Source organism: Catharus ustulatus, chromosome 4, assembly GCF_009819885.2.
Source record: "Catharus ustulatus isolate bCatUst1 chromosome 4, bCatUst1.pri.v2, whole genome shotgun sequence".
Lineage (NCBI taxonomy): Eukaryota > Metazoa > Chordata > Aves > Passeriformes > Turdidae > Catharus > Catharus ustulatus.
Window position 1 is genome coordinate 23,496,163 of NC_046224.1, and position 12,140 is coordinate 23,508,302.

The following is a 12,140-nucleotide window of genomic DNA, read 5'->3' on the forward strand; positions in this document are numbered from 1 at the left end:
CAGCCTTAAACTGGGTTATAAGCCAGGAATTAAAATAAAGAATACCACTAACTTCACGACTTCTGAAAAGCACATCTACCTGCTGCTGCACTGCGATTTAGGAAGAGGTCGACAAAACCAGACAGTGTGTTCTGATGCTAGGAACCAAAGTGGACTGATTCTCAATGGCCTGAGACGGTTGAAATTTCCATTAACAATTTTAATCTATTCAGCAGAAGAACAAATGCAAGCAACCAACTAACCAGGATTAAGCCCAGGTTGCAGCCTTATAACAATGCATCTTATAAGGTGGCCTGCTTACTTGTCTAGCAGCGAAGTTTTGGGGACTGAGCCCTGAGCCGATTGCCCCAAGGCCGACGTTGGATAGTGTGGAACCAGAGGGAGACAGCTTGTAGCTGGGAGAAGGGGAGAAGGGAGAGCAGGGAGCCTCATCCCCAAGGCACCCATCTTGATTGGAGAAAGGCAAAGTCAGCTGAAGCAGCAGTTAGCCAACAGCAGGAGTTGGTTAGTGAAGCAACAGAATGCAAGAGGAGAGAAAGAGGGACGGTGAGTGACTAGGAAGAAGCAAAGTTAATTTGTAATAGCAGTTACAAGGACAAAACTTCTGATTCAAACAATCACTTGACAATTAAGATTTTGGTCCAAGGAGATAATCTTGTTTCCTTTTTAAAAATACATTTTGAACTTCTACAAAATTAGTTTCTCATAGTGGCTATTACCACTACAGAAGCAAACAAATCTTGAAAGAATTCCTAATGCTAGCACACACCTACCAGCATAATTTGTTAGGAAACACAGTAGCTTTGCTCATGGCATTTATTAATTATGCCACCAGAGGGAGTTGACCAAACTGTTTTTTGGCTTGTGATACCAAAATGGAGGAGTTAAAAAATTCCTAGACAGTTAACATGCCTTCAGAATTTTTAAACCAAATTTGTTTTTCATTTTACATGTGATAAACTGTATCTGGAAAAAAAAAAAATCAAAACAGCCCTAGAGCATTCTGAATCTATTGGACACTCACCAATTCATAATGTGAAGCAATTAATATTTGATAATAACAGTGAAAGCTTCTGTTTAAAATAGGCAAGAATATGAAAGAAACACTACCATAACATACAACAGACGTCACAGAGAAACAGATGTCATACAGAAGCTTACAGTACATGGACATACAGCATTAGGGGTTGTGGAATTTAGAAAGGGTGTTTCCAATAAATGCTAGACATGAAATAAAAGATTCGTAAGACTGATTACTTATATTTATTTAGATCTCAAACATTTTTTTTACATTAGATGACTGTAGTTAGTAGCCAAAAGAATCATCATGATGAAATCTATAATGAATTTCATTGCTACGGGTAGTTTACCCTTCCAAGATAAGAGAAAGAAATTTCTGTCTACATCAAAAACAGTCTATTCTAGAATAAAAAGCCTCACTCTCCCCAATTTAGTTTGTCTATGCACACCTGACACCTGTTTCATACACACATTCATCCTACCAATAAAACTATCCCACACCTTTTACTATTGAACTCATTCAGGGTGATTCAATTTTTAGCACCTGCAGAGAACAAGGTTAAAAACTGGGATCTTGAACATAGAGCTTGATATTAATTTATCTAAAGATATTTCTCTCACCTTCTCAAAATAAGGCCCACTATCTGTGGTTCCCATGTCTTTGGAATTAGGTGGACGGAACCCAGATCGATCCTTTCTCATCATGTCATTAAAATCCCCGAGATTCACGGCTCGTTTATCTACTTCAAACTTCTTATCTGGGAGACCACCTGTAAAAAAAGAAGATATTAGTGTAAATAATCTCTACCATGTTTCATGACAGCAGGTTCACAGCTAAATAAATAATCTCTAAGATCAGGGTATAAATTACACCTGTTCCATTTAATGCTGAACATGCCAATTTACTTTACAGAGTTTAATGTGAAGTATTTCTCACACTTATGTACAGACATAAACATACACTTTTTATCTAATTATGTTAATTAATATCTAGTTCTCTATGTCTCCCAAAACCTGCACTGTTATTTTCTGGGATTCAGTATGTATAAAGACCACTATTTAAGTTCTCCATGTATTCTACTTAGCCTCTGCTGAGAAATTCTTTGAGATAATTTTAAAAATTTGGTCGCACATAATTTGGTCAAAATTCTCCTACAGTCACATGAACTTAACCCCTGAACACAAGACATCAACTGGCATATCGTAACTTCAGACAACCGATCTCCCTCAGCCTGTACATAATAACACAACCAGTAACACATTTCTCAAACACCCCCTAAGGTCTCTTGCCATTGTTTAGTCAGTAACCTGGTGGAGTATGAGATGCCAGTAACAGATGACCAAACTGAAACATACACAGTGAACAAGCCACTGACTTTTTCTAAAAGCTTTATTAACAACTGAAGAACTGACTGGAAGAAGTTTTCTACCTTACACACTGAACTGTTGCCAAGTAAGAATTTTTTGGGTCATATGCGGCACCTGTAAGCTATCAGATGCATATTGCTGTGTTGAAGGAGATGGAAAACATCTTCATTTTAAAATATGGATGTGATAGAAATGAGCTTTAGTGGTATTTTCAGTTTTAAAGAATACTGTTTAGTTAGTATCACAGATGGTCTTTCCAAGAACCGTTTTAAAAACACGTCAGCACAATTAAGAAGTAAATCTGTGACTTTTCCAAAGGAAGTTGGTGATAGATAACCTACCCTACCACTGACAAAACACTAAACCTTTATCAGAGCAGGTAGCTAATCACTTTATCACCTTCAAGACAGTGCTCCTTGAAAAAACTTCTCAAATCCAGAACCTCTTCTTAATGTCTTGTCCTAATCTATTAGTATTCATAGCTATGCTACTGCCAACACTGACCACTAATTGCATGGGTTTTTCTTACCCACACAGCTTTCAAAGCTGACCCAGCTTCATCCTCTCAGATGCCTTTAACATGATTTATCAAAAAACACTTGACAAATAACTTACATATCTTAGCTTGTAACTGGAGTCATACTGACCTGGATGAGCTTGTGGTTCTCTGATCCCTTTCTAACATACCCTGAAAGCTACAACTGGCTCTGCAAAAGCAGTCACAAAGCATCACCCACAGCTCAGTGCTGTCAATACCTACATCCAACCACTGCACACAATGCCAGCAATGTGCTACTAAAAGGCTCATGTGCTCTAATTCCACACAGGAAGCCCCAGCCATTAGTTGCCTGAAAAGAAACTGAAAGCGAGGCATAGTTGCATCACTGTCTGAAATGAAACTGGGTCAATGCCAACACAAGATGACTAAGCCACAGAAACACCCTTCTGTCTCTCTGGTTATCCTGATGATCCAATCAACTCCTCAAACATTACTGAATGATGCCTTGTAAAATACAGAGCGTTAAAAGAGCACCTCCGAAGGCTTGAAGCACAGATTTGCATGTCACTTAGTGCTGAGGCAGCTGCTTAAACTTCAGTACAAACAAGGCCTCACAAAGAGATGATTGCATTCCTTTATCCCATTCACAGAAAATTCTAATGCAACCTTGAAAGGTGTCATGTGAGTCTTATCTTTTGAACTTGTCAACTAAAGCTATAAATAATGCAGAGAGCTAAAGAATAGCTTTATCTTATGCAGTACTAACAACCGTCAAAATGTGAGAAGTTTGAATTACCCTCTACAGTAGGCAAAACCACTTGTGTATGAATAAATATGAAGCCCCGAATTCTCTACATGCAGAAATATAGAACAGGTTACACTTAAACCATCTTAATAAAAAAAGACCCTAGCAGTTCTTGGATTTTTCCTGCTATTAAGAGTTGAGAAAAACACTGAATAATGCAAAATCAAACAAGGACTTGGAAGATGATGTTCACTCCCTAGTGTGGGAAAAAACTCCTATTAAATACATCTTCCCCACCACATGCACAGAGCTTAAAGAAAAAGAAATCTGAATTCCATACAAAATTATATAATATGGTCCTGCACTGGGAGGTAGGAGACACAAACTGCTACTGAACAAAGTTACCCAAAACATATGCCAACAAGAGACTCAACTTGGTGAAAATAGATACAGTCAGCAGGGTAACCCAAATGGAGAAACTATACTGATTTTATACCTTTACCATAAATTTACACCATCTAAGCCTGTTGAACAACCACGTGCACTTAGATATTGAGGTGAATGCTGAATGCTACATAAGTTACAGCTTTGTAACATATTTACAATAGCCAGCTGCACAAACTACATTTGAGTAAACAGAAATTTAAAAATAATTTCTCAGCATTTAGAGGTGATTTGAGAATTCTCTGATCTGCAGAGGTTTTAACTAATACATTAAAAAAACAGACAACAGTGACTGTCAAACAGGGAAAATGAAAATACAAAATATTAAGTGGTTCTGACAAGCTACTTGACTGCAGCAAACTTTGTATCTCAGAACTTACAGAATAGGAGATATTTCAATGGGAAAGTTATATCCTATTTTCAAAGTAGACAAGCTATCCATTAAAGAGATTTAATAGAAGAAGAGAAGAAGTACATCTGCCTCTGACATGTTATCGATTCATCTCTTTTGTCTGTCAGTAAATAAAAGTATTACTCTAGCACTTGAAACAAAGGGAACACACTCTTCAAACAAGAAGACTGAGACCAATGCAGTAAGAATTACTGACAGTGCATGATGATCAGAGCCAAGGTGCTCCAAGTACACCAAAGCCAAAGTTTTTGGACATATGTGGTCTCCAAGCACACATTTATCCATAAACTAGGAAAACATCATGCTGGCAGTTATCTGTCAGAATAACATGGTATGTTGAAAAACAGTTGAAGCCTACCTCATAAGTAAGTCCAGCTTTTAAAGTTTAAAAGTCGACCTGGGCTGGGCAAAACAGGTTATAGCTTTCCACAAACAGATGTCACAAGCAACAAGTTCAAAACTGCTAAATACAGAAGTAAGAGAAAAGTCTACAAAGATCTGCTACATTCTCAGTCTTTGAAACAGAATACAAGCCATAATAAAAGGCTCTACCTAAGATCACCACTAATGGGCATATTAAACTTAAAGAAGTGCAAGATAAAAGATGCAGCCTTTCTGCACCCTTTCACAGGACATTCTGAGCAGCAGTCACCTACTCAGAAGCTCTGATAGCCTTAAGGTCCTTGAAAGTTCCAAAAGATCCTACAAAGAACTCGGAGAGCTATAATCAGCATAATTATGGCTACCATCCTCTTCTTTTGTACATGCTCAGATCTGTTCATTACGAGCAGCATCTGAAGCCAGGTGAGAACTGAACTCCCATGAAGATGACTGATCTCCACCTAGACATTCTTTAGAGAAACATAATAAAATCAGAGCCTGAATTCTAGAGAGGATCTATGAGGCCAAACTGGAGAGATCAAAAAATTGTTACCTTGCACAAAACTGTACTGTACTATATAAATAAACATTTTTATCATCTCTTACTGAGATCCTTAGCTACTTCAGAGGAAGACAGATATTTTGGGAAAAATTAACTACTGAATCGTCTATGAAGTGCAATAGAAATTTAAGAATGCAATGGATTCTAAGCTGAGAGACACTGCATCTGCCTGGACTGCACTAGAATACCAAATCCAGAGCTGGTATTAGATGCAATAAGTCTTGACTACCACAGCATTATCTTTGGTACCACACAGCCCATGATGCTTAAGCTGTGTAGCAGCAATTGTAGTGAAGCTATCCAGAACATAAAATCTGCTTCTACTGAAAATAATTTGTAAGAGCCTGAGGCATGGAATTGAAGAAATCAATGACAGAATTTTTTTCCCCCCCTCACATCACCTCCAGGAAGCTGTAGTAAATGGGATGTCCTACCGGCAGGAGGGAAATCAGTACTCTTCCACCAAATGAAAAAGGCTTTCACTTTCTTGAAACAGTAACCATGAATACAAACTTAAAAGACTACAACAGTCTTAAAAAGATGTCTCTGTCCCAAGTTAACTCTGCTCTGTACAGGTATACATCCCAATCTTGCACACAAAACTTACAGACAAGACAGAGGATGCTTCTTACTCTACCATTATGAGGAGTGCTAAAACCAAGGATCAAGCCCTTCCAGAGTACAGCATATCATCCTCATAAAAATGCTACACATGATGTCACATTTCAAATGCATTGAAATTAAAATTAAAATATACGCACCTACAGACAAGTCCATCTTACTGCCTGGAATGTCATCAGTTTGACTCTGGGGGGGAAAGAAACACAATTCAGTTTTGACTTCTATTCAATCCCGAGACATATTTCAGAAAGGTGGAACGCAGGAAGAACATTCTCATGATAATGAAAACTGAACACAAGGGTTTCTGACATCACCCTGGACATACCTTGCCTCAACCCCCTAATGCTGCGTGTGGTAAGTTTAGCCATATGAAACCAAGCACACAAATGCACCAACGGAGAAAGATGGTCACAGAGCCACTCCATAAATGAACCTCTGGCCTCATGTTCCAGTGGTCAAGTGACAAAACACTGAAAACAGTGGCCAAAATAACAGCTCATCCTCATGATGAGTCATGCAATCGAATCTTGAAATGTGCTGCCACAGGATTCCTCAGTTGGCAGTCTGGGACAGGTGTTTCCACAGCTTTCAGAAGCATCTACTGCCTAGCAAACTGAATTAGAGTTTGGAAGCCAAAAGACATTGCAAACTAACCCTAAGCAGGTCAGTGTCAGCTGACAGCCCAGGCAACCCTGGATTTCTCACACAAACTTTGTATTGTTATCTTCTGCTGGCCAGCATTACATAGTATTTCGCTTCACAGGATGACAACTGGCACAATATTCTGCAAATTATCTTACAAATTCTCAGAAGGCCTCCCAAAAATTATATATAATTATTTTAAGAATACTTCTCTACAGCTCTGTTTTCTTTCTCAGTGATGTGATATTTATTTATTCATTTTATCAAACAATCTTTACTTATGGATTCATAATGAACCCTTTTTTTCCCCCAAAAAACCCTGCTGTACTTCAAATGTAAATTCAGCCAAGACAGACACAGAGCTGTAAATCTCCTTTTCTGATAGGTGGTTGAGATTCAGAATGAATACCTTGGACTTATCACAGATATCTGAGACTACAGGCAGGAGTCTCTATCTTGAGTGCTCTAAACAGTATGTTATGAAAATAAAATTTAAAAAAACCCAAACCCAAAGAAACAAAAAACACCCCACACCCCAAACCAACAATTCCCTCGCCCCAAAACCAACCAAACAAAACAAGAAAACACATATCCCTCCTCCCAAATCTATTACTTGCAAGGAAACTGCAACCTCAGAGCAGGAGCTATCTTTAAGTAACTTTAGGAATCTATGTAGATTTGGGAAAAGTAGTATTACTTTTATTAGTATTACAAAGTAGATTAGATTTTTTTGAGAAGCCCTTCTGAGCCAGCTACTACAGGCTTTATAATCAACATCCCAGCACAGCAGATGCAGATAAATAACTGTGAAACAGTTGATATTTTGACTTATTTAAAGCTCACAACTTTTTTCACAAAGTTGGATTTTCTTTTTAAGAAAAATTACTTACTAGCAAGCCCATATTTGAAAACTGTTTGGATAAAGGGTTCATCCATGAATCGCTATTTCCTCCTTTTAATGCGCACTGAAAAAAAAAAAAAGAGACAAAAGTATCTTCTAAGTAATTTTGTGATTGCTTAAATTCTCCATTATCCTTGAGATGTGCAGTTTAAAATGAAAACTCTGGTAATCAGAGAGATTAATCTCCTGAAAAAATTACCTTAAGTATTTACCTATTTGGAAACATTTACCAAACATTGTATCTTGTACAATTGCTCACAGTTATGTATTCCAAACTGCTTGAACATTGTCATGTAGAATGTTTATTCCACCTCCAGTTTCATTCTGCAATCTGGAAAGCTTTGTGGACATTGTTCATTTTTTCCTCTGTTACAGTTTAAGACATTCTTTATTCCAGTGCATTCAGAGGAAGATTTCTTGCTTGCCTTTCCTTCCTTTAGCACAGGGTCTCTTGCACAGACACTGTGCTGACCAGGATCTCTCTTTAGCCTTAGTGTAATTTACAGATCACCAAAACCAATACTAACACGATTCAACAGTGAAAAAAAATTTCAGCTGTTTGGTGGTTAAAATAAAAAAGCTTTAAGCGAGAAAAAAGTCCCTGAGAATACAGTAATTTCACGAATACAAGCCGCACCAATTTGACTAAGATTTTGCTCCTAAACCGGAAATGCGGCTAATAATCAGGTGCGGCTAATACAACCTCAGAAGTGCCTGCCAGAGTGCTGAGCTGAGCAGCTGCAAAGTCGGCATTTTGCGATTGTTACAAATCGCTACTCTGTTGCACTGCGGGTGGAGCCTGACTGCCTGTAGGCAGCACGGGGGGCGGGGAGAGAGGCGGGAGAGCTCTCTTTCCTCCTCTGCCACAGCCCAGGGGAGAGACGGGGGGGGGGGGGGCCCGGCGCCGCCATTGCCGCGGCCCGGGGAGGAGAGGGGGGACCCGGGCCGCCCCTACCGCGGCCCGGGGAGGAGAGGGGGGACCCGGGCCGCCCCTACCGCGGCCCGGGGAGGAGAGGGGGGACCCGGGCCGCCCCTACCGCGGCCCGGGGAGGAGAGGGGGGGACCCGGGCCGCCCCTACCGCGGCCCGGGGAGGAGAGGGGGAAGCCGGCGCCGCCATTGCTGCGGCCCGGGGAGGGGGGGGGGGAAGCCAGCGCCGCCATTGCTGCGGCCCGGGGAGGGGGGGGGGAAGCCGGCGCCGCCATTGCTGCGGCCCGGGGAGGGGGGGGAAGCGCGCGCCGCCATTGCTGCGCCTCGGGGAGCCGACGGGAGCCCCGCGCAGCCATTGCTGTGGCCCGGGGAGCCGACGGGAGCCCCGCGCAGCCATTGCCGCGGCTCGGGGAGCCGACGGGGTGCTTTGTCCCCGCCCGCCGCCGCCGCGGCAGGAGCGGGGAAACGCCGTCCCTGCCCGCCGCCGGCGCCACGGGCGCGGGAAAGCTCCGTCCCCGCCCGCCGCCGCTGCCGTAGGAGCAGGGGAAGCTCCGTCCCTGCCTGCCACCGCAGGGCAGCGCCGACCCGGGGTGACCGAGCCCAGTGGCAGCGCCGGCCGGCCCCGAGCGGCAGCGCCGGGCTGGGCCATCTGGCCCTGTCAGCGGCCCCTAGCGGGCCGAGCCTGCACAGCCTTAGCTCAGCCAGTAAACCCCGCCCTCCCGCGGTTCTGTTACTAATTGCACGCAGGTCCTTGCTGCGAACGACAGAGCGGCTTATATTCGTGTGCGGCTTATCTATGGACAAAAACCGAAATGTTTGCCAACACCCAGAGATGCGGCTTATACTCAGTGCGGCTTGTATTCGTGAATTTACTGTAATTTCTGCAAAACAGGAATTGTACAACTCTCTACCATACCACAATAGTATTTCCGCGTCTTAGGAAACTGCTCTGCCCTGCCTTTTGAGTCTGCTCTACCTACTTCATGAGAAGCAGACACAGTATAGCCCTTCTAATATTAATACAGTAACAAGTGTTACTGTACTAAAAAACTTCAATGCAAGCAACCCTTAGAAAGAAATTTACTCAGGACCACAGCCAAGCTCCTGCTCCTGTTTGAGGCCAAATGTCAACAACAACAAACATAAGTCAGACATAAATCCAACAGATGTTAGAAGTAAGAAGTTCATGCGCCAAAGGTACTGTGGAATCCAAACTTCATCAGGCTATGCAAGAACAACAGCAGCAGCCTAACAGGAAGATGCGTCAGCAAGAGAAGAGAAACAGCCTTGGGATATTTATTTTCATTTAGTAATGGCTGTGCAGCTTACAAACCAAAAGAATTTGACACCTACTGGAAGATTTATTAGTCATAACAGGTGTAATATATTAAAGCAAATCCAAAAACATCCCATTTTTTTACACTAGTTTAAGAGGCACCTTTCTGTAACTCTGCAAAACCTTCTTAAAAAATAACTACATGATGTTCTAACAGATCAGTCAGACTGTATTCAGACCACACAGTAGTAATGAATCATTCAAGCATTCTACCTTCATTTGTGTTTTCTTTCCTCCTTGTCCCCAGCTTGTTGAGTTGTGGGAGGAACTGCTTCCCTGAGAGCCTGCTGTGTTCCAGACTCCTCCCTCCTCCTCCTCTTCCCAGCTGGAATGACGTGTTCCTGTCACTGGCCCATCACTCTCTCCCCAGCCATCTTGCATAGATTTAGAACCTTTAGAAAAAGGAAAAAAAAAAAGTTCAAAAGCAGTCTACAATACCATGCAGCTGGTGATGTGACACTGCACCATTAGCTGAGATCATCAGAATCCCAAAGGAACAAAAAATAAAAAAAATAAAAAAGTGTCTTCACTCCAACAGCTGTAAAAACTTGCGCACAAATCCCAAAACCCCAGAGATTTGGTGGCATGTTCACATGTCATGTTTTGCAACTATTTTAAAGAAATGTCAAACTTTTAAAGATATGATAGCAATAGGGATCTCTTATACAGATAGAGCTGCATTTAAAAGGCAACTCATTATTTCCGAGTGTAAATTAAAGCCTTCAAAGCACACTCAAAAACCAGGGGTGCTGAAGACTCTGGTTCAGGTGCTTTAACAATTATTTCCTCTCTCACTTCAAAACCTTAATACTTCCCTTGTCCTACACTCTTCCACAAAATTACAGAAACAAATAACTTTTAGGAATAAAAACTAAGTAGAATCTGAAGGCAAGGACCTGACATTGTCATCTGTTACAAACAACATCGAAAGCAGTTTAATACAAAACAAAACCAAAACCAAAGCCAACCAAAAAAAACCCATCCTCTACTAAAAATTCTATTCCTAACAATATTGCTAAAGAGTGTTACTAGCACACTTTAAGTACATCAGAAAGCTACAACCCAGTTGAGACTTTTCCCTGTTGGTTTCTTTTCTTGCTGTTACTCTCTAGCATTGTCAGGCAACTCGGAATTCTAATCTTTACTGACAAACTACGAGGAGCCCAAGTCCTCATCCTGTCCATTATCCAACTATTCTTCCTGCTCTAACTCTTCATTCTGCACATTTATTCCTGAATTTATTTAGTATATATCTATTTCAAGAAAGATTTCCACCACCATCATTATCTCCTTTGTAGTAACATTTTTTTAAGTTGTCTGAGGTTTGAGTGAGGAAATTGGGAATAAAGACATTAACATACACAGCAGAAAGTCTGAATATAAAAAAAGTCAGGAATTGCAGTTAGTCTACCATGGGTATCTCTACCCTAACCATAATGAAAATAAGTACAGCAGCAGTTTATGGTGTTTCAAGAGATACCTTAAAATGCATCATAAATAAACCCTCAGATTAAATAAACCCTTCAGCTGGAATGCCTTTTTAAAGTCTGTTCAATTGGGTATTAAAACTGAGGGCTGCTTATGAAACATACTGGTCCAACTACAAAAAACCTACCTCTTGGTCTTTTAATCATGCTGCTTACACAGAAAAGGCTACATTAAAGTATTATTACTGCAGAGTTAAGAACACAATCTGGAAATGTTATACTGGGTACTTCCTGTAGCTTTAATTTATTTCTGGTGACAGTGCTTAAATAGATACCATGATACTACATGACCAGAGATTATTCTTCTGCACTGACAGCTCCCCAGGACTCTTGAACATGAATCTGGACAGTGATATAAAGATGACTTGTCTGTATGACACTTGCTTAGTTTTTTGCATTTGTTGAGTAAGCAGAAAACTACATTTTTTCCTATTTCTGCCAGAATATTTTTATGCAATGCTGGCAGAAGTACGTAAATCTATTTTTTAAACAGGTGGGTACTGATCTATGCTTCCTTCTTTGGCTCCAAACTGATTTGTTTCCTTTTCTGATCACAGTCAGTCTGTATCCTGACCCTAGATTTTGCTCACAAACACAACAGCATGAGTAGGTTGCAGTTCTTTGATTATGGCACACATAGGGACCAGTACGGTAAGCAAGTGACCACACATAGTCTTGAAAGACAGTATTAAGCATTAATCACTCAACAGAATCTTCAATGGATCAATTTCAGAAGTTATGTCCTTACTATGTTTCAGCACTTCCAGAATCAGAGTTGGTCATTTAATTGCTTA

The 12,140-nt window shown here is 41.0% G+C and overlaps 1 protein-coding gene across 6 annotated transcripts in view; it reads right to left on the minus strand.

Annotated features, from left to right (window-relative positions):
• Positions 1-12,140, minus strand: part of TNRC6B (trinucleotide repeat containing adaptor 6B) — a 128,550-nt gene that overhangs the window by 18,294 nt on the left and 98,116 nt on the right. For 5 of the 6 annotated variants that reach the window (XM_033058365.2, XM_033058363.1, XM_033058364.2 and 2 more), the window contains 5 exons: positions 10,073-10,251; positions 7,585-7,659; positions 6,193-6,238; positions 1,642-1,790; positions 302-472 (listed from right to left, as the gene is read on the minus strand). In XM_033058365.2, the coding sequence (XP_032914256.1) occupies positions 302-472; positions 1,642-1,790; positions 6,193-6,238; positions 7,585-7,659; positions 10,073-10,251 (620 nt within the window). The remainder of the gene's footprint in view (positions 1-301; positions 473-1,641; positions 1,791-6,192; positions 6,239-7,584; positions 7,660-10,072; positions 10,252-12,140) is intronic. The other variant, XM_033058368.1, reaches the window with a different exon arrangement.